This window comes from Gymnodraco acuticeps, unplaced genomic scaffold (assembly GCF_902827175.1).
Source record: "Gymnodraco acuticeps unplaced genomic scaffold, fGymAcu1.1, whole genome shotgun sequence".
In the NCBI taxonomy this organism is placed as follows: domain Eukaryota; kingdom Metazoa; phylum Chordata; class Actinopteri; order Perciformes; family Bathydraconidae; genus Gymnodraco; species Gymnodraco acuticeps.
The window spans coordinates 26,884-48,002 of record NW_022990031.1 but is presented as its reverse complement, the minus strand read 5'-3'; the positions used below and the strand labels follow the sequence as shown (position 1 = coordinate 48,002).

Sequence of the window (21,119 nt, the reverse complement as noted above, 5' to 3'; positions counted from 1 at the left end):
GAGCCTCTTTTGTACTGCCAGTCACCTGCACTCGGACAGAAAAAAGTACTAAGTGCAAATAGAGACATGACAACTCATAACATGAGATAATTATCAAAACCCACTTGTCATGATTCTCAAGTTAAACTGCAACATTTCCACTGCAGCCTGGGTCGACATGAAGGGGATCCGAGGTAGGCATGAGTGAAGAAACTGGACAAACTGTACTTCCTAAGAAACAGAAAACATGCATTTAAAAAAAGACAGACATCATTCAAAGATTTTTACAATGTGAGCTTTAAAAAACAAAAAGAGACAAAGACCTTTCGTAATGACATTCAATTGGAATTACAGCCTCCTCCATTCGAACAACACCATATGGAGAGGCCTCAGGAGAGTATATGAGGCAGGTTTGTGTAGATCAGAGAGTCCTCAGTTACCTGTGGAGAGTAGACGTGTTTAAAACTAGAAGGCTATAATGAATCATATTTGAAATGAAAAAAGTTACCCAGTGTCTGGTGCCGCACTCCACAAGTCCAACACTGATACTGTACTCATCTGCTGAAGACGCTGTAGCTCTGCAGTACTGGTTGTTGGTCTCTACTCCAAGGCGTATCTCGTCACCATCAACAGGAGCTCCAACCGCAAACATGTCGGCTTTGATAACAATCTCCAAAGAGTCTGGATGACAGGTCACTCTGATGGTATTCACCTGCTGCGGTTCCTCAGCCGGAGACTTCTGCTGCTGCTGCCCGAGTTCTGACCTGCCTGTGTTCGCAAGGCTCTGAAACGAAGCATCTTGTGTGGGCAGGAAAGCAAAAGAGGAGCTAACACAGAGTCCTACAAGGAGGATAACCTGAAAATGAAAGGCCTCCATAAGTGAAACTGATAACAGGAAACTTCCTGTTTTGTCTTCCTGACAAACTCACAGTAGGCCTATGGTTCAGTGTGAGCGGTGGAGCTTTTTAAACTCTAGCCGATCATTATCCTCATCAGAGCAGCACACCTGCGTCCAATCAGACACGCATCAACTTAATTGGCTGCACACTCTGAACTCAAGACATGAGGCTGATTTAGAGAGGTGAAGGGCGTTTTCACATGTTTAAAATGTGCATATATTTGCTTCATTGCTTGTTACTTTGGATTTTAAATAAACTGTTAGTGTTGCAGTTCATGAAAACCATGCAGGAAGCATTTTGACATCCCCCTGGATCCTTAATTTGTACACATCACATTATTATTGTGGTCTATGGTGTCATTTATTATGTTTTTATCATTCATGTTTTGTTGATCGGTACAGACTAAATCAAAGAAAATCAAATAAAAATGTAAAGCTTGAGCTACATAAATACAATTTGATCTGTGTTTGAAACATAAGACATATCATGTAAAAATCAATCCATACAGTTCAAACAAAGTATTGAAAATGCCTCCAAATACTTAAAATGATCCCAACTAATTTAAAATGACTTACAAAATATGAAGTTCAAAACTATATTCTTAATTATCCATTTCAGATGTTCACCCTAAATATTTAGATAATATTTTATGTTATTTTAGATTGATCCATTTTGTTTTTTCTGTTCATACTTTTTAGTTTTTTTCGGTCCAAAGGGCCGTTATTGGAGATGTTAGAGTTGAAAGGGGGAGACAGAGGGGAGGACATGCCAGAAATGTTCGGCTGGTTCAGGATTCAAACTGGTTTACGAGGCAGCGGTGGCTGAATATGGGCTGCCAGCTCTAACCACTGACATATCAGGCGAACCCATTCTTATCAAGGGTTATTGACTTAACCTCTTTCACTCTTTCCTATTAATATCTCCTTTGTATTTGGACACATTGTATTGTCTTGTATGTGAATAGCACTTATTTTGGTGCGGTCAAAACACAACCCAAGCTTTAAAAATATACATTTATTATTATTTATGAGAGCTTCTGAATCGGACTGTGCCGGCGTACATGTTTACTAACTTATAATATATATCCACCCCTGCTGCTGATGACTCTCCTCCTGACATGCACTTTCACACTCATCTTGCAGACACCAGACATATCCGGTGATACAACATGAAAGTGATTATCTTCTTTTCTCACTTGATAATATCACAACAGGATCGCTATGAGAAGACTTACTATGAAACTATAAAAAAAGTGTTATATATAAAGTACTGCGTGGGGAGCAATGTTTATATTGCTAACAAATACTGAGATTTTTTTTGAGAAGGGTTTGTTTGAGTAACTTTACACATTAGTGGTGTTAATCCAGTGGATGAGTTTGATTCAGTTCTGAAATTCAGTTAAACATCAGTGTGTGCAAAATCAACTGCAACGTTTCAACGGCTGCTCTTGGTTTGATTTCCCCTTCCTGCTCAGAGGTGAAGAACAATAAATAAAGTGAGGCTGTCCACAAAACCTCACAAGGACTGAAGGAAATAGGAGGAGTACAATGTGAGTCAGCTTTGGTATTTGTCGGTGAGTTCATAACTGAAAAGGCCATGAAGACGAGCTTGGCATGCATTCTTATTTTCATTCAGCTTTTTGAAGGTAAGAGAAATTCACGTTTTATTTTCCTCTTTCAAACACAGATATGTGTATCCTGACAGCTGACATCAACATGTAATGTTCGTACAGTGTAATCTGTTTTTATTTACGGGGATGTTTCATCAGACCAGTTGTGTGGCTTTGTTTAGAGCCATGTTAGGTATCAACAGTAAAGACTAAACATCCTTGTTTCTTTAATGTTTATGTTGTATAAACATTCCTTACTAAACAATCATTAAAATAATTGTGTTGCTAGTATTTACGCTGAAGTTTGGTCAGGGAGGGTGAGATAGACACTTTTTTACGCTGCTATGGACAGTCTTGCACTAAGATATTTAAGTGACTGTTATTGTGTAGTTAGTTTCTGGGTTTGTCTTTGTCGGCTTTACAGGGTAATGACCAAAATGATAACACGTTCTCATAAGGGGAAAATAACTATGCATACCAAATGTTATGGCAACACATCCAATCGTTTTTTAGTGGCACTATGAGAAGTAAAAGTTCACCAAATTCTGTATGATTAATCCTCTGGGCCCAAGAGTTCAAAACTTTTAATCCCTATCTGATCAGATCAGATTTATCTTTTGGGGAGTTCAAAACCAAAAAACAAGGATTAGGATCACTTTGATATCCGATCAGATCAGGAAATCCAATCCAAGCTTTAATCTGGATCAAATCCTCAAAACGGGTAGTTCAAACCGACAACACAGGATTGGGATCAATTTGATCCCAAAAAACTGGATTATCCTGATCCCACCAGAGGGGTGGATTTCCAGTGGATTACCAGAGCAAAATGTACTGTACAATTTATTTTAAAATATGTTTCAATTTAAATTAGATGGCAAAGTTTGTTAACTGAAATAATACACAATTTTTAGCCCTCATGGGAAATACATTTTATTTTCACGTTTGTGGTGGCCTATTTTGGTTTCAACCAAATGTTGACATAAATGTTTATGCTCATGAAAGTATCACAACAAAGATTGTCAATCACAAATGTAATTTAGATTAAAGAAAAAATATCTTCAACAAAAAAAGTCCATCATCTGTCATCACCTTTCAAAAGTAATTGCGGGCAATAGATGTCTGCAATGTGGTCTCTTCCTTGTATTATTTTTCATGTCCACTAGATGGCGCTCGGTAGGATTAAAGCACTGATATTCAGGATCTAGTCATATTGAAAAGTCGTAATCTGGATCAGGGTGATCCTATCCTGAATTGCTTTGAACTCCAGGTACAACATCTGTCCGATTTGTCTGATCCTGGATCACGAAAAATGGGATTTCAAAATCTGATCGTATCTGATTGAGATTAAAAGTTTTGAACTCTTGGGCCCTGGGGACCATGACATATACAAAAACACCATGGTAATACATCCAATAGTTGTCAAAGTGATGACCTCATTCATTACAGCATAATGACTACTTATAACCTGTGTATTCTAACAGTTATTGCTCTCCTCCAGCCTCTGCAGAGTTAATCCTCCAGCAGCTGATGGAGAGCCAGTCTCTGGAGCTCTCCTGCTCCCCCCAGCTGGGGGCCGGCCGCCTGACGGGCCTCCACCTTTACCACCACAGCGCCCACAGCCAGACCACCCTGCTGTCCCTGGCTGTGGGGGGGGAGCTCAGGGTCGCCCCGGGGCACAGGGGGCGTCTGCAGCTCCTTGGAGGTCTGGAGTCCCCGCAGGTTAATGTAACCGTGTCCCAGTTACAGCGCAGTGACACTGGGCTCTACCTGTGGGAGCTGAGCTACACTGAGGACAGCAGGTTGGATCAGATCCTCCTCAGCGCCCATCAGGTTTTCTTGTTGGTTGAAGGGACAGGTATGTGCATCAAACATCTCACGTGACACTCTTGCAGTTCATCTAAATCCCTCCGTGCAGATATGAATGTGTTTTGGTGTGTTTGTGATGCAGGAAGGTCATGCCAGTGCTCTCCCAGCTACCCTCCTCTGCTCTTCACCATCTTCACAGTAGCGGGGCTTCTTCTGCTCACAATCAGCTGGCTGGCCGTAGACAAATGTGTGAGTATTTACAGTTTCACTGAGCAGGATACTGATTACACTTGAAAATGTATGAGGTTTTTTTGTGAAGCTACAATGCTCCTGTGTCATCTCCCTCCCAACACATGTGCAAATGGACGCACGCATTAGCTTTTAATACAGGAACAAATCAAAACTACTAAAACAGGAGTCATATTAAGCTCAATAGCAATGTGTCAGCTTTTGTCAGCTTTAATAGAGAAAAACATTTACAGTTTTCAAGGCAATTTATGTAAAAAAGTATATCTCTTATAATTACTCATATGTACTACTTACTGACAGACATATACTGCATGTAGTGGGAACTTGGTAATACTACAGCCTCACAAATACCATCATGGTTAATCAACACATCTAGATTGTTTTAAAAACAATATAGGCTTTACCTTATCAGAGATTTATTTACAAGAAGAGTGTCTGTTCATTTGAATTTGTCCACTCCCTATATCATGTTATTTATGCGTTGCTGTCTAATGTACTGTATATAGCTTAGAACAGGGGTCTCCAATCCCCATCCAAGTACCGCTAATCATGACGTAAGACATAGTTGGATTTCATTGTTACATCCTGCCCATAGATTGTTTTTTTTTCAATTTTCAGATTTTGGTTTTGCTCTTAGTTGTTGTGAGTTAAAATGTGTTTAATGTCTTTGTACATCTGTCATGAGCAAATAGTTTGTAATTAATATAATTTGTGATTTATTTTAGGAAACATTTTGTTTCAGCTTTATAGATAAAAAATATTTTAGGTTAATCCTAGCAAACAATACATTGGCAGTGACACTGCAGTAACTCTGAGGACCCCCTGTTAAAGGACCCATGGACTTCAAGATTAATCAAGACAACTATTGTCAACTTAAAGGTGCGGTAGGTAAGTTTGAGAAACTGGCTCGAGATACACTTTTTGTTATATTCCATGGAATATATATATATATCATCCCGATAGCAATGAATATCTTAAGTGCTTTGACAAAAAATCCATAAAAAAACGTCATCTGTGGAAGCCGTAGTACTGTAAAAAGCACGACCAATCATTTTAGCCGGCCCGGCTAAAATAACTGGATGGCCTACCTGCCTGTCAGCCTTCCATCTCATGCACAAACTTATCTCGTGCCCTCATTGGTCATGTGCGCGTTCGTGTGTGTTGGAGGAGGGGCTCTGTAAGGAAGTGGCAGATTTGTTCAGGCTGTGTATTTTCAAATTCTAGCGCACTCTAACTGCGGTTTCTCCATTCTTACCCCACCTTTAAGGCCTTCAGCATAATAACTCACTACAAAGAGTAAATTATGACGTGAAGATGAATTGATGTCTAATTAATAGTAAATAATAATGTTATGTGTTGTAGGTGAAGGCGAGGTATCATCACAGACCACAACCTCCGGTTCCTATCTATGAGGAAATGACCAGGAAGCAGCAGAGCGCTGAAAATAACCCAGAGACGCCCTCACAGCGGGAGGAAGCAGACTACCCTGTGTACGCTAACCCAAACATCCGACAACCACAGGACAACTATTACGCCTGTCCCAGACAGCTCGCCCTCAGAGCGTGACTTATGGCACTCATGGTGCAGCAACGATTCACAGGAAGTGACATCAGCTCTGTACTGCCTTTGATATGAGTGAGAGGCTTCTTCTCATCCAGGAAGTAAGAAAAGTCTCAGTTTGGTGGAACAGCGACAAACGACAAATAGGACGTTTTTAACAGCCAAGAAAAAAAAATGCTATTTTATTAATATTTGAAAGAAGCTCCATAGTTCATGAAAACATTTGTCTCGGTGCATGTCATTTAACAATCACATTCTATGAGGAGAAAGATATACAGAGAGAAAAAATAAAACATTACAAGCCACTGACTTTTCATTAAATCTCAGTACAGACATTTTTACTTAATATTAAAAAAAAAAAAAAAAAAAAAGGCAAAAAAAAAATGAAGAAAGAAAATAAAGCAGCCCTAATCCCGTATCCCCCACCCCACCCTAAAAAACAAAAACCTTTCAAACTGAGAAAACCCCTTGAGGGTGACAGGCTAGAATCCCACAGTGCTAAAGAGTGAGACGCTCATTGGTTTTAGGAATACACAGCATGGCGATGTAGCGCTAGGTCAATCTGAATCAGGGGAAGGAAGCTGGAGGTGGAGGGCTATACATGAGTCACCTCTCCACCCCCCGTCCACCCCCTTAAAAGACAAATACAAACACATTGGATCCCAAAAACCCCTGCAATAGATCAGCCACTTAAGAAGTAGGCCATAAAATCCCCATCTTCCACCCCCCCTCCCCCACAAACACTTGTGCATAGTTTCATGATCCTTAACAACCAGCTCATGTTTTACAAACATCCTCCAAAATGTGAAAAATGTTCCACAAAAGTCTGATTTATCTATTAATAATACCCGCTGTGGGAGAATGAGAGAAAGAGTAATGCACAATGTTCCTGATTCAGTCAGGACGGGACCTCATTAAAAAAACACAATAAAGATTCAAACATACAGCATTTTGCATGTTATTCACGGTCTCCTTTTTTTTTTTTAACAATCAAAATCATTGACCTTTTTTCTTTTTAAATGTAAAGCAATTTTAATATATAGATTTATATATAAAGCACTCCATTTTCATTTAAAGTCCATTATTTGGTTATTATGTAACTGCTACGGATTTAGAAACAAAAGGTATTTTCTCTTCTTCTGAAATCCATAACTTTCAGTGCTTAGAATTGTTTCTTTTAAAATCATCCTTTTTTATTTTATTTTATTCTTTTCATCATAAAAATGTACATTAAAATGGCGTGGAGTTGGTACTCTGGAACCCTGGCCTTCCTGAGACAAGATCCACTTTTTCATGTGTGTGCAAGATAGTGAGCAATGTCTTTTTTTCTTTTCTTTTTTCTTATATAAAAGGAAAAATATATATAAACATAAAACATACAGGCTTCAGATGAAATCAACTTTAACACAGAGAAGGTGAAACAGAACGAGACAACACTGTTCGATCCCAGAGTTCTGAAAGTAGCACAACAAATCTTCATTCTTTGAGGTGTTGCACTTTTCTAAAAATTGGAAGCATTTGTCCTTTCTTTTTCCAACATTCCCATGGTTTCATTCCTTTGTGTTACCGAATTTTTATTTTTTTTAACTCCAGAAAAAAACAAAGTGTTTGTAAACCGTCAGTGGCCTTGCAGGAAAAAACAAATGACAACATGAGTGAACATAAGTGATAACAGAACGAAAGCTAACAAACCAAAAAGGTAGGCACCTCTGAAGTGAGCCCTAGAAGCCAAGGCTCAGTCTGATGTCGCTCCTTCACTCTCTCCCTTGCTCAGATTTGGGAGAGCTGAAGTCCTTCTACCCCAATCTATGGCCACAGGTCTGCAAAATACTTTTTTTGCTGCATTTTTTTTTCATATGTGATTTTTTTTTCTTTTCTTGTTTATTTTGTTAGGTTTATAGTCCCAAAAAAAATGGTGCAATACTCAATTATGATCCATACTTTCTTGGATTATTCCACAATGAAAGCCACTAAGGTAGATAAACATTACATTTTTAAAAACACACTTATTTTAGTCCTTGAGTAAACATTTACACATGAACTGTCCCCGTCTCCCCTCAGTACTTGTATCATGTTGTTCGTTTAGCTGGATGAGGGGTGAGGCCGACACTCAGTGCAACGCTAGAGGCTAGTAACAATTAACATCAGAATATATTTTTTGACAAGCAAACAAAACAACAAAAGTATACTGAATTGAAAAGAAACACGAGGCGGAAATTCCTCCGCTGTAATCACGAGCTCTCACATATTTTCACCTCACACGCTAAACATTCATTCAACATACAATACAAGCAGCCTTGTGCAAACACTCAAATACGACAGACGTGAATTTGCCTTTATATCCATCTTTGTTTTAAACAACACTCGTATTTCAAATTTAATTCACTCTGAACCGATGCTATCAAAAATCTCTGAAGTGTATGAATGAGACAAAAAATCACTACAAAAAAGTGTTCACATTACATTATTGGCGCTTCTTTTGATTCAAGTATTCGTTTTCATTATTTTGTATTACTCTGATATGTTTATGATCTTGTCTTCTGGGAAATATAATGTTGAGGAGGATACATAGGGCCAAAAGCCAGGGCGGGGTTGGGGGGGCTTAGGCCAAATGGAAAACCGAGAGATCTAGCCATACACACATACACCCATGATGTACTCATGGTTGTATTCTGTATACGGACTAGCATGTGCATATTCAACCCAAGCCTTGGTTTGTTTCTAAAAGAGTGATTTACTAACTCAACTCTTTTTGGGGCCCCTGTCCCAGAGCCTTGTCTTATCAATGATTGAGAAGCATATTTTGCTTAAGCTCCAGTTGCCTTTGAGTCCCTGTGACTTTAAAAAAGGGAGTGCATCTGATTTACAACACTAGAACGGTAGATAAGAATGCAGGTGAGGGGGGTGGGAGGGGCTCAGTGCTGGTGCTGCGCCCAAAAGAAATCCAGGGCACATCTGAGACTGGACCTCCTTCCCAATGACCCGCCCTCCCACTCTTTCCCACTCCCGACGCCAGTTGCTTGATTCAAGTCCAGTGTGGAATAAATGCAGGTTTTAAGGAACAAACAAACACAGGCAATAGTGATTGTTTTCTTGAATGATGCGAGTCTAAAGCGACTCTGGAAGAGGGCAAATCCCGTACGTTTTAAGACTTGGTACCAAACTTGAGGTGTGACCCTATTTCTGCCGAAACGCGAGGTCCCCAGAGCCGGATGAGCAGAGACGACCTGTTGTTTATTTGCTGGCACGACCTTCAGGGTTGGGGGTACGAAACGAACCACCTGGATACAGCTTTCCCCGCACGAGGCCCGGAGAGGGGGTCGGGCGGGGCGAGAAGGCGGCAGCTCGCAGAGCAACAGAAAGACTTTTTTTTGTAGTTTTTGCAAAAAAAACCTTGATGATAAAGAAAAATATGTTTTTGGTTTTTAAAAAGAGATGTACCCGATGTGACCCATAAACAGTGCACAGACACATACAGGACCCCCCCCCCCCCTCTTGCAGCCTGGTTCTCCTCTACATTTCTGAAATACAAGCACTATTTATCTCCCCCATACCTCTCAAGCCTCCTACAGCTGGAGCTCGTGGTGTACGCTCCTCGCTCTTAAGATAAATTAGGAAATGGCAAGGTGGAAGTAGATATTTGCAGATCAGTTGGCACAAGACTGAAGAAGCGACTATACTTGCCAACCTCTAATGCCAGCAGCGGGTTTTTTTAGTGTCAACTACAAGCTCTGTCTACATTGTATCATTGTGTGTGTGTGTGTGTGTGTAGGGGGGGGGGGGGTCAAGGGAAGCTGCCTGGTAATAATAAAGGTTGAGAGATAAGTGAAGATAGGCAGATTTGGGGGGGGGGGGGGGGGGGGGGGGGGGGGGGGAGATGGCTGTGAACGAACACCTCCTTGTCTTTGCATAGAAATGGAAGGCTGTAATCAGTTGAGGTGGTTCTAAGTGTAACTGAGTGCTCCCAGAGTTAAACATAAAGCACCAGTGTGAGTGAGGCCCATCGACACTAAAGGATGTGTGTGTTTATGGGACAACATAGAGAGGAGGCGCCCAAGGGTGCACACAGGAAGTTGGCTCAGTAAACTGGAGAACCTTTGACTGCACAATCTTTCCCCCTTGATTAGACTCTTCAAATATCCCCCCCCCCCCACGTCTGTCGCACTCCACCCACCGGCCTTTCCTGCTGAGATCTGCAGAGTTTGGTACGGCCTCTACTCTACACACTGTGAGCCTGGTAGAGGGGGGGGGGAGGGGCAGGAGAGAAGATGAACACTGCATAAAGACCAATATCAAAAAGCCATGATCAGAAAACAATCATTATCTATATCATCAATGATAACAGCAACAATATCAGCAAACTTCATGACAACAATCAAATAAAATGCACACTGGCAATTCCATAAGTGAAACCAGAAAAAAACACACTCATCAAAACGCCTCCATCTCTGGCTAAAGTGATCCTTGCAGGAGAGAGAGTGGAGCTGGAGGTTGCCGAGGACAGACTCTGGCGCAGCAGTAGTAGTAAATGTAATACGGGTGTGCCAGTTTCTGAAAGAGCTGCTCTTGGCCTGGAGGCCAGGGGGGGGAGGGAAGCCAGTCTGTAGGGATCCGCAGGGAGGCAGCGAGCGAGAGGGAGGGGGGGCGAGGGCTGCTGCAGAAATCTGCACTCTGCAGCAGGCAGGCACTCGGTGGCCACTCTATCCAATAGAAAGAAGACAACAACAAAAAAGGACGAAGAAGATGGCGATCCCCCCCCTCCCCCCCTGGATCCAGTAGAACTGAAACACGTTTAGTGTTTCCAGACACCAAGGCTAAAGATTTCAAAGTATGCAATGTAACAGTGATATTCACTTTGATAAAGAGGGCGAGTGCTTTGGGGTCGTTCCCTGCTGCACCCAATCGTCTTTCTTTGTTTTTCCCTTCACTTTGCTACCATGTTTGACATCCTTCCTGGTCCCACCGACTTGAGGGAAGAAGGATGAAAAAAAAACAAAAACAACATCTTCACATCCATGTAAAGTTAAAAAATAAGTAAATAGAGAAGCCACTGAACAGATTGCTTTTTTGTCCTTTTTTTCAGTTTTTATTTGCCAGTGTTGCTTCTCCTTTTTTCTATTCGTTGGCATTAAGGGTAAATGAGCTGCGACGCTCTTGCTAAGTGCTATGATCGACCGCCTATTCACAAATCGTTGCTTCAAACTTTTTACACCAACTCAAATTTGGGCAAAAAAAAAAAAAAAAGGTCATCTGGTCTTCAGGGTAAAAAGGAAAACAGGCTCCTCTCATTTTGGTATGACGCCTTCTTCCCAAGCATGCACACACAATCATACATACATACACAGAAAACACACACCGGACACACACACACCTGTCCCTCCCTCTCCCCCAAAACTATTCACTGGCATAAGTGTGGAGAGTAGGCTGGCTGGAGAAGTGCTTTGTGGGTACGTCCTTGTACTTTGGACAAAAAGGTGTTTGAAGACCAGCTTGCTCCTCTCCCGAGCTCACACACTCTTATGGGGGGAGATGAAGGATAGTAGTGGCAGTTTTAGGGTGGGGGGTGCAGGGCAGATTCAATCATTCCTTACAGTCTCCTCTCTTTCTGCGAGAGGCGTGGTAGGGTGCTTGGACGGTTAGAGTCGGTGGCTTATATTGCACGTCACTTGAAATGGTGGGAAACATCGGCGGGAAACATTTACGACTTGAGGTTTTCCACAACATCAGTTAGAGGGTCCGAGACCAAACTGCGAGTTTCCCGCAGATGAGTTGAGGTGCATTGAAGTGTTTGACTTTTCAGTTCCTTAGTAATAGCAGTGGTTCATATTTGTCGTCCATAACTGTACATCTGACGATCCCCAAGTCTCTCCGTTCTCGTCAGGTAAGATTGACAAACACAGTTGAATAATATCACTTCTTAGTTTTGTTTTGCAATGGTTTAAAAAGAAAAAACCCTACAAAAATAAATGGCTTGAACACGGCGTACAGAGTTGCATCATTCCCTTTGAGCCTTGTGTGGGGAAACTCAATCTGCTTGCGAAAATGCACTGAAGTTGTGAGCTGTGGTTGCTGACGTTGTACTCTCCACTCAGGTTTCACTGGCTCAGAAATAAGGGATGTGCAAGTGTCCGTATGCTTCTTCACCAAGTACAGAGTGAGTGAGGATAGCAGGGCAGGAAAGAGGTTAAGGCTAATATTAGTGCTGAGAGAAACAAATGTTGCATCTTGACCAGCTGAAAGTTCGACAACCACTCTGATTGAAGGGTTTTACTTTGGGAATGATGCCTTTTCATGGATCTCTGAGGTGCAGTATGATTGCCTGAAAAGGCAGAGAGGGATTACGCAAGTTTAAAGGTGGCAGCTCGTCGTGTCAGTTTCAACTAAAGTACATGTTTCACACGGCGAGTTCCCAACAGTTCATTTGTGTAAAACGTTATCTTTCTTTGTCGAACGAAAGACTTCTTCCTGTGTCTCCAAAAGTAAAAGCTGAACACTGTAACCAAAATCTCTCACTGAGATTCACAAAAGTACTGCAACTGAAATGTCATTAAAAACAAAAAGGAGGGGGATGGCGAGGGTGAGCAGCGAGGATGAAGCCCCGCCGTCCTCGTGTCTCTCCTTTTCACCGTTACAGCCACACTGATTATCTCCACAATGATTTTTGCTCCTGTTGGTGCTTGTTTCCTCCGTCCTACATGGACTCTCCACTCAGCAGGTCCCCAGGCAGCAGTGTATTGATTTGGGTGGGACTCCCCATGACGCGTCCCTCCTCTCCACTCGGGGGTCCCCACAGGCTGGAGTACTGCTGCACACCGCCCCACAGCAGCTCTCCGCCCGACTTTGCTCCGCCTCCCAGGCTACTGCTGCTGCCGTTGTTGTTGTTCCAGTGGGGCGAGTGGCCGATGGGGTGGGGGGCTCCGGACCCTCCCATCCTCGTCTGATTGGAGCCCGGAGAGGCCTGCCAGCTGGTGGTTCCGCCCAGCAACTGGCCCTGTGCAAAGAAGCGATTCACTTCCTCTTCCCCAGCAAACTCTGCCAGGATGGTGGTGTTCCCGAGCACGCACCTGGATGGAGGGGAGGGGCAACACACATGAGTAACGACTAAAACCTTTTTAAAAAGGGACAGTTTTTATGTTTTGAAGTAATGTCGTATGAGGTACTTCTGATACAGTAGATGGCGGTTGGCACGCCCTCAGTTTCGATATATAAAAAGATCGATATCACTTTAAGGTAAATGAATATTTTCACAGCTTCACCTTGTCCTGAGACAGCCCTTAGAGATCCATGAAAAGGCATTAGGGCTGACGGCAAGGTAAAGCGGTGAAAATATTTTCAAAAATAGCCCTACACTTAAAGTGATATTGATTTATTTTCAAGGTGGGACTTTACTTTAAGTTATTACTGTTGCCCACCCATCGACTGCTTTGCTTCTGTGTCTTAACTCTCGCCTGTTACTCCAAACTGGGGCTGTGCTGACTACAATCTACTGCAACACCTAGAAGCAGTTCATTCAGAAACTTACATGTGCAGTGACTTCTGAGCCTTAGCAGCTTCATCCTTGGAGCTGTAGCGCACCACAGCGTTGCCCTGCGTCAGGTTGAGGTGGAATGTGATGAGGGGGCCGTGTTGCATGCACAGTGTGCGCAGAGTCGAACCATCAATCTGGAGAGAGAGAAAGGCCATTAGTGGATACTTATTTAATAAACTGTGAAGCATTCAATCTTAAAGGTTAAGAGCAAGCAGCGGATTGTGAGCTGGTACCTGTGGAGTGAGGTTCCTCAGAACCAGCCAGCTGCTGGTCCTGGTGGAGCTGTCTGTGCTCCATGTGGTACCTGCTGTGTTTAAGAGAGGAGACAAAGATATTCATGCTTAACAAGCTTGTTTGAAACCAAAATCAGTTACCAGAACTGATTGGGCGTGTCGATTTTGTCAGTTGACAGTTCAACCACAACAAGATCTTAAGTCTTTGTCAACTCTGACTACTCTGTACCTTCAACATGTTGTTGTTAGCCACATCAAAGTGCAGCATCATATAGAAACTATAACTATACACCTTTAACCCATTACAGCTTTCAAATCTTCCCTTTAGACAACTCACATTTCACAACAGAAATAAAATGTCTCGAGTGTTTCTTTGCTATGCAAAAAATGTACTTTTCTATATTTTCTATATACACAAAAACGTGTGCAAAAATACAAACAGATCTGCAATAAATGTTTGTTTATTTATCCACAAACAATAAAACTACCCAACCTGTGCAATTGTTATCTACTGTTCTTATAAAATGAAAAATAATACACCATCTAGCTTGTAATATTTGCCTGCATTTCTTTTATTGTTAGTCTGCTCAGGTTTCATTGTAAGATCAGTTCTATCATTATTTCAAAAGGAATGGAGGGAAGCATACAAAATGGCTATATAGTTCACTGTCAAACTACCTGAGGTGTAAGAGCTGCTCCAGCCTTGGGCCAGGCCCAGCGAGTTGCCCCCCCAGGTTGAAGAAGGCTTGGGGTTGGTGAGGCCAGGCGGGGGTCGGGAAGGGGCCATGTTGCTGCTCCGGTTATGGCCCTGGGGAACCTTCCACAGCTCGTGGGACAGAGAGGCCTGACTGTGAGAAATGGGGCCTGGAGACCAAGTGGATTTCATCTCCGACAGTTTACCTTTATCAGGAAAGAGAGAGGGAGAACAGTTGGCCTCCAGAATCAGGTGATCAAAGGACAGCTGCTACCACAGGAGGATATCACGCAGAGCAAAATTATCTTAAAAGTTCCTTCATATATTTTTCCCAAAGGACAGCACTTCCCATGCCACACACAAGGAGTAAGGATACACTAACACCAGGGGCAAATATACACTGCATGAGAGGCAGAGTGGACAGGGAGAGAGCTCAGGAGGATCATATTGTTCAGGAGCTTGAATGGACAGGAGAGATGTGTTTCTCCAGAGAGGGGTTGAGGCTGTGAGTCTGACAGTAACAGGAGGGAAAGGATAATGTTGATCTGAAGTGATTCAGCCACTGCATGGTGGGGGGGGGGGGTGTTATGGGTAAACCATGTACCTGCATCGTCCGACTCCGGGGACGACAGACTGAACGAGCTAGTGTAGGCACTGACTGGCCAATCAGTGGAGGGAGGCAGAGCCTCGCTCTGAGATGAAGTGGGGGAGGAGCCTAAGCCGATGCCATCAACACAAACAAATAGACAAACAAAGAAATAAGGAAAAAATAGCAGAAAGAGAAAATGGAGTAAAGGAAAAATGGTCTACAAACAATGATAGTAAGCTTTAGAAGAAGAGAAGAGTATAAACTGGTAAATGATAATGATTATAGCAAACAGTGAAAAGTGGGAAAATGAAGAACGAAACAAGAGAAACTGGGAGCAGCAAGTTCATTAAACTGTCAGACAAGTTCAGTGGACTTGAAACTACATACTTCAAGCCATTGCATGAAAAGGCTTGAGCCTGCTCTCACCTCCACTCCTGTCCCGCATCAGGTAGCGGTTGACATCTTGGATGTTGGTGTTGATGGTGGGCCCGCTGGGGACGCTGCCGGGGGTCACATTCGGGTCGGTCTCAGGGTCAATATTCTGGAGGCCTTTCCACGGCACACCAGGACAGAACTCTGAAAATCAAAAGTAAAATGTTTGGAAATGTTATTCCCCTACAATAGCGAAGATATAAACATTACCAATTGACCATCTAGTATCTGTATTCACTGACTGCATCAGTTTTAGTTGCTGAAGTTAAACGGGGTGTTTATTATATTTTATTTGTTTATAGATGGAGTGATAATAGTCCTGTGTTATTATCCCCAATTTTGCAGGTAACAATGAAATATGTATGAAAGGAGTTAAGAAAAGAGCTCCGGCCTTCTCTCTTAGTTCTGATATTTCTGATATGTTAAATCAATAATAGTGTTTTTCATATAGTATAGCATAACTAATTTAATGCACAAGTCATTTGTAACATTGCTAACTAGATTAAACAATGACTACAGAGTATTTTGAGTGTTCCTCACCTGGTGGCCAGTTGATATTGGTCCCATTAGCCATCTTGTCGTTGTCTCTCTTGCCCTGCCCCCAGTTGTCCTGAGGGACCAGGGGGCTGGTAGGAGAGTCTGAGCTGGACATCAGGTTGTAGGGGCTGTAAGAGTCCTCCATCTGATGGGGCTTACCTGGGGGGGCCCAGGTTACCACCTAAAAAAGTTATTAAATACAAATATGTATAAAAGTAAACTATGGAAGACATAGTCTGCATCTGGTCCTTGGTGTAAAGGGGGTCAATGTAATGTCAATTACAACATTATTTGTTATCGTAAATAATATATAAACCCTCACCATGCTTGCCCATGTGAGGCTCTAGAGGAGAGGAGCTTCCAGAGAGGCTTTCGATGGAGTTGGGATGCGTCCACTGCGATAGGCGCGATTGAGGCTGGGGGGGTTCCTTCATAGACATTCCTCCCACCTCCATGCAGTTTACATTCATGTTTGGATTCAGTCCAGCTGAGGAGAAAGAGAGCCGTCACTACACAAGCCCATGAGATTCAGCGCAGCATTACCTGTATGCCATTCAAAGAGAAAGAGAAAGCCACTCACAGAGAGAGTACGGGTTGTAAGGGTTCAGAGATGACTGCGGCTCTTTGGTCTGCAGGTCGGCGAGGCCTGGAGCCTGGGGGTGACCTGGAAATGAATCCAGGGAGGATTTGGACCCACCAGGATGCAGGCCCGAGTGGGAGGGGGGCGGCTGCTGTTGCTGCTGCTTCATCAGCAGGGCCTGGGCCAGCTGACGCTGGTGCTGTTGGATCTGCTGCTGCATGTTATTGATTGTACGTGCAACCTGGGAGAACATCACAATGAAGACATTAGGATCTATAATGAGTAATTGTTACATTTAACAACTGAAATGAACAGTGACCTCGACAATTTTCGCATCCCATTAAGCTTTATTTAGGTAAAATAGTTATAACTCAGTAAATGTATGATTTTTCAGTGATTAAAGTGAGAAATAAGAAAGTAGGAAATGAGTGGCGACTGTGGCTGCGAGGGAGTGCGGTCGTCTTTCAACCAGAAGGTTGTGGGTTCGATCCCAGCCCATGCAGTCAACGGTGTGTGAATGTGTGTGAATGTGTGTGAATCTTAGGTCCTAGAGTAAGGTACACTGCTCTGAATGAATGGGTGTGAATGGGTGAATGACATGTAGTATGTAAAGCGCTTTGAGGGGTCTTAAAGACTGGATAAAGCGCTATATAAGTACAGTCCATTTAAGAGGGAAACTTACTTGCTGCTCTTGTTGTCGAATAGGGCCAGAAACGTTTCGCTGCGCCTGCAACATCTGCTGCTGAATTTGTAAACGCTGGTATGCCTGTGTATTAGATAGGATAAAGATTTTAATGTCAAAATAAGTCACTGTGTCTGTAAAACCATTGACTTCTTTGTAACCAAAAATAGTCTAATCTACATTTACAGAAAACATGATACAAAAAACGTCAAGTCCATTTTAAAATGCTCATAATGCAATTGTGCCCTGTGAATATTTGGTAAGTGCTCTCTAATGCATGCAATTATATCTGATGTATCTCATAAAACTGAAGCAGACCATGCTAAATGAGTCTCACCAGTTGCAGCTGGTAAAGTTGATTCAGAAGGGTCATATGTTGAGGGTTTATTGGTGAGGTTAAAAGTGCAGGATTCAGACCAATGTTTTTTGCTGCAAACTGTAAGAGCTGTGCTTGAACCTGTGACCAAAGTAACAAAAACACTGTTTTAGCACAATTAAAGTATAGAGCAGAGCATCCGTCTGGGTTTGGTGCATACACTGTCTATGAGAAGTCCCATGAGAACTTGTGGTATTAAGCTCGGAAAAGCTAAAATAATCTCCTTCATTTATATACGTTAGGAAAGATCTTGACTGATAAATAATTAAATGCGAAAGTCAGAGTGAAGAGATGTTTTTAAAGACTGTAATCTAAATGTTAATTATTTATCACTGCATACATTAAAATGTTAGCCTAGGAAGTTATAAATGAGGCCAAGTGTGTGTTTGCCTAACTATATATATACATTTACGTGTGTGTTTATATACCTGAGGGGAGAGAAACTGAGGCACTTGAGCACGTAGACTCGGCTGAGAGGAACTGAGCGGCGGCACTGACGGGTGGGGGGGCGGCTGAGGCTGCTGCATGGCCCGGGCTTGTGCTGCTCCACCACCGCCAAACATTCCACTCTGCATCTGCTGCACGGAGAAAGAGTCGAGAGACGGTCAGCAAGTCCTTAACAAGTCTCTAAATCAATCATCTACATGGGTTTGAAATGTCTTTAATATGTTATCTAAAATTCAACACATTTGGATGCAGCCACAAAGTGATCTCAATATCATATCCTGCAGCTGTAGTAGCATATTTGATGACCAAACCCCAAAGGTCTTTTGAGAAGTGCAGCAGGGGGAGATATCGGTTAAGACATTTAATTGTTGATTTTATTTGAAATGTCATGTGCACCTGTAAAACTCCCTCCCATCAGACAACAAAATGGAAAAGAACATTTAGGAAAATAGGCAAAATTAAACTCTCATTTGTTTTGTAATAGAAAGACAAATTATAGTTACAATAACCCTTTTAACATTTATTTAAGTGCAGCTTGCCGTACTATCTTTCATTTAACTTGCAACCTCTTTTTGTGAACAGCTTTCCCAGGGATACCGTCCAAACCCTCTCAATTCATTATTACTCACGCTGCTATCAGGCATTTAAAGTTCACAAACTTATTTTATGTACAGAATATTTGTATGTATGGCTAACCTTGTCCATGAAGGGCGAGCGAGGGTCTGCTGAGGGGTCTTTGGAAAGAATTGTAGGCCGAGGGCAGCCCATAGGCTTGTTGATGAGCCCGTTGTTGTAGTCGTGGCCGGATAACCCCATCCCCCTCTTGTCCAGCTCCGTCTTCTTCTCCAGCAGGGCACTCATGGCCTGATCCAGACTCATGTTGTTGCTCTTCAGAGCCTCCTCTGCCGGATCCCTCTGCAGAAAGGACCAGAACGTAATGAGGAAACAAATCATTAAATAATGTTGTATTATTAACAGCTAATATTGAATTGATCGCTTGATTTTTTTCCTGATTTATAATTTGTTCAATTAAAAGTTTGGGTCCGATTAAACAGTCTATAACACAAATATATTTTCAATTAAAACAGTCGTACATTTCACATTTCAGACGTGGTACCAGAGACTCTAGCTAATTCTTTAAGTGACTTAAAAAATGATATTTGCAGATAAACTTTCTGTTGATCGACTCATAAAGTAAGCGTTTCATATCTGCTGTTGTTTTTTAACATCAACCTCAGGGTGGACTAATTAGCATTAATTTAATAGGCAATACAAATACACAGATATTTACACCCAAACTTTTTCTTTCGCAGAACAAACATGAATTCAGTTTTTTCGGACAATTTCATTGTTTACTAACAGAGAAGATATTGCTCACTCTGAATTGTTCAAGCTGGGCATTTTCTAATTCTACACACGGAGACTATAATTGCTCATTTCTAGTGACTCACTTTTGAAGAGTAAATGTTAAAAAATATTTTTAGCAACCATCTTTGATCAGAAGTAAAATAATAAATACAATAATCCCAGTGTTAGCTCTGAGAATGAAAGTGGAGCAGTGAAGCAGAGTCACTTTAACTCACAGGGAAGCCCATGTCCGTCAGCTGTTTGATGAGACGGTTCATGATCCAGGCATCTTCCTGCTTCCCTTGGACTTTTCCCTGGGAGAGCTGATGACAGAACAACTATTGTTAACTTAATAACATTCTATGGAAATGTAATATCACATGCTCTTCTTGTGGGTTAAGTTAATACTCTGTATGCAAATTGCCCTGCGTCATACCTTCGGTGGGCCTTTTTTGGATGCATTTCCCCAGGAGTTACAGGAGGAGTTGTTCTCATGGGAGGCAGAGTTGTTCCACATGTCTCCATCCTCAGCGTCCCACTGACCCCCCTGCATGTTCAGCTCTTCACCTCCACCTCCCCACCCGTCTTGCATAGGTTTGGGGGCTGGAAAAAAGACATAAAACATTAGTAGGTGGTAGGGAATTTGCTTTTCAAAATCTGCCTTTTAGAAATGTTCTTCCTCCCATAATTCAAAAGTCAACCAGCCGGCCCTGAACTACTTCCTGCTTTTGTTTATTTCAATATCTTTATGATATGTGTACTGTTTTTACATAAGTAAGAACATATTTGACTTCACCTCTGCATGTTACGAAACCCGAATGCCTAAAAATAGCAACATACACTTGACTGTTAAGGATCCAGTCGGTTGTCGTCATGCTAGTTTTCTTTCATTTTTCAAACTATGTATAAGGTTAAAGATAACTCTTTGATGAATGAAAATAAAAGCAACAACTTTCACGGGTGGTACAATAAGAAAGACATGTTTACATAAACTGAAAAGAGCACATGTTGCACATTGTTACATAAAAGTAATTTGAACCAGCCACTAGAGGTCAGTGTGGATTTGGGGGTTAAATTACCAGAGCTCTTGCTTCTCTTGTACCATATTGATGTCCTTTATGTCCAAGACATCCTTTACTTATCAGGAGAGAATGATTGAACTTTTTCAGCAGTGGAGCACACATGGTATCATAATTCCTCAAAGAGTGCACACACAGTACACACTGTATAAATCAGTAAAACCATTTATTTACCAGGTTTGCAAGAAGCAGATGTCATTGTGGGGTTGCCCCGGCTGTAGCTGTCCGGGTTGTTGTCTCCCCAGCCGCCGGTGGATTTGTTCCAAGCAGACGTCCCGTTGTTGGTGCTGACCGGAGGGGGAGGAGCTTCCCCCCAAGAGCTCTCTGATTTTGTGTGGGAGTTCGGTATCTCTCCCCAACCTGAAACACACAAGGTAAAATATTCTGTCAACAAAAATACTTTACCGAAAAAATTACAGGATCTTAAAAGTAAATCATATGTTACTACTACCCCCAGTCTTTTGTCATATTTGACACAGACAAGAAATGATCT

At 42.1% G+C, this 21,119-nt stretch overlaps 2 protein-coding genes across 2 annotated transcripts in view; one reads left to right on the top strand and one right to left on the bottom strand.

Annotated features, from left to right (window-relative positions):
- Positions 1–2,456: 2,456 nt before the first annotated feature.
- cd7al (cd7 antigen-like) lies at positions 2,457–6,474 on the top strand. Its single transcript, XM_034215030.1, has 4 exons — positions 2,457–2,523; positions 3,986–4,342; positions 4,436–4,542; positions 5,905–6,474. The coding sequence occupies exons 1-4, from the start codon at positions 2,475–2,477 to the stop codon at positions 6,106–6,108; spliced, it is 717 nt and encodes a 238-aa protein (XP_034070921.1). The 5' UTR covers positions 2,457–2,474; the 3' UTR covers positions 6,109–6,474.
- A 1,500-nt stretch (positions 6,475–7,974) lies between these two features.
- LOC117545307 (trinucleotide repeat-containing gene 6C protein-like) overlaps positions 7,975–21,119 on the bottom strand; it is a gene marked incomplete at its 5' end in the record, with an annotated part of 37,981 nt that continues 24,836 nt past the window's right edge. Inside the window, 17 exon segments of the mRNA XM_034215029.1 lie at positions 7,975–13,166; positions 13,625–13,764; positions 13,864–13,937; positions 14,542–14,763; positions 15,162–15,272; positions 15,573–15,722; positions 16,119–16,281; positions 16,283–16,296; positions 16,438–16,602; positions 16,696–16,936; positions 17,378–17,461; positions 17,715–17,834; positions 18,182–18,331; positions 18,897–19,115; positions 19,784–19,870; positions 19,984–20,150; positions 20,801–20,986. Coding sequence (XP_034070920.1) covers positions 12,794–13,166; positions 13,625–13,764; positions 13,864–13,937; positions 14,542–14,763; positions 15,162–15,272; positions 15,573–15,722; positions 16,119–16,281; positions 16,283–16,296; positions 16,438–16,602; positions 16,696–16,936; positions 17,378–17,461; positions 17,715–17,834; positions 18,182–18,331; positions 18,897–19,115; positions 19,784–19,870; positions 19,984–20,150; positions 20,801–20,986 — 2,666 coding nt within the window. The 3' untranslated portion in view covers positions 7,975–12,793.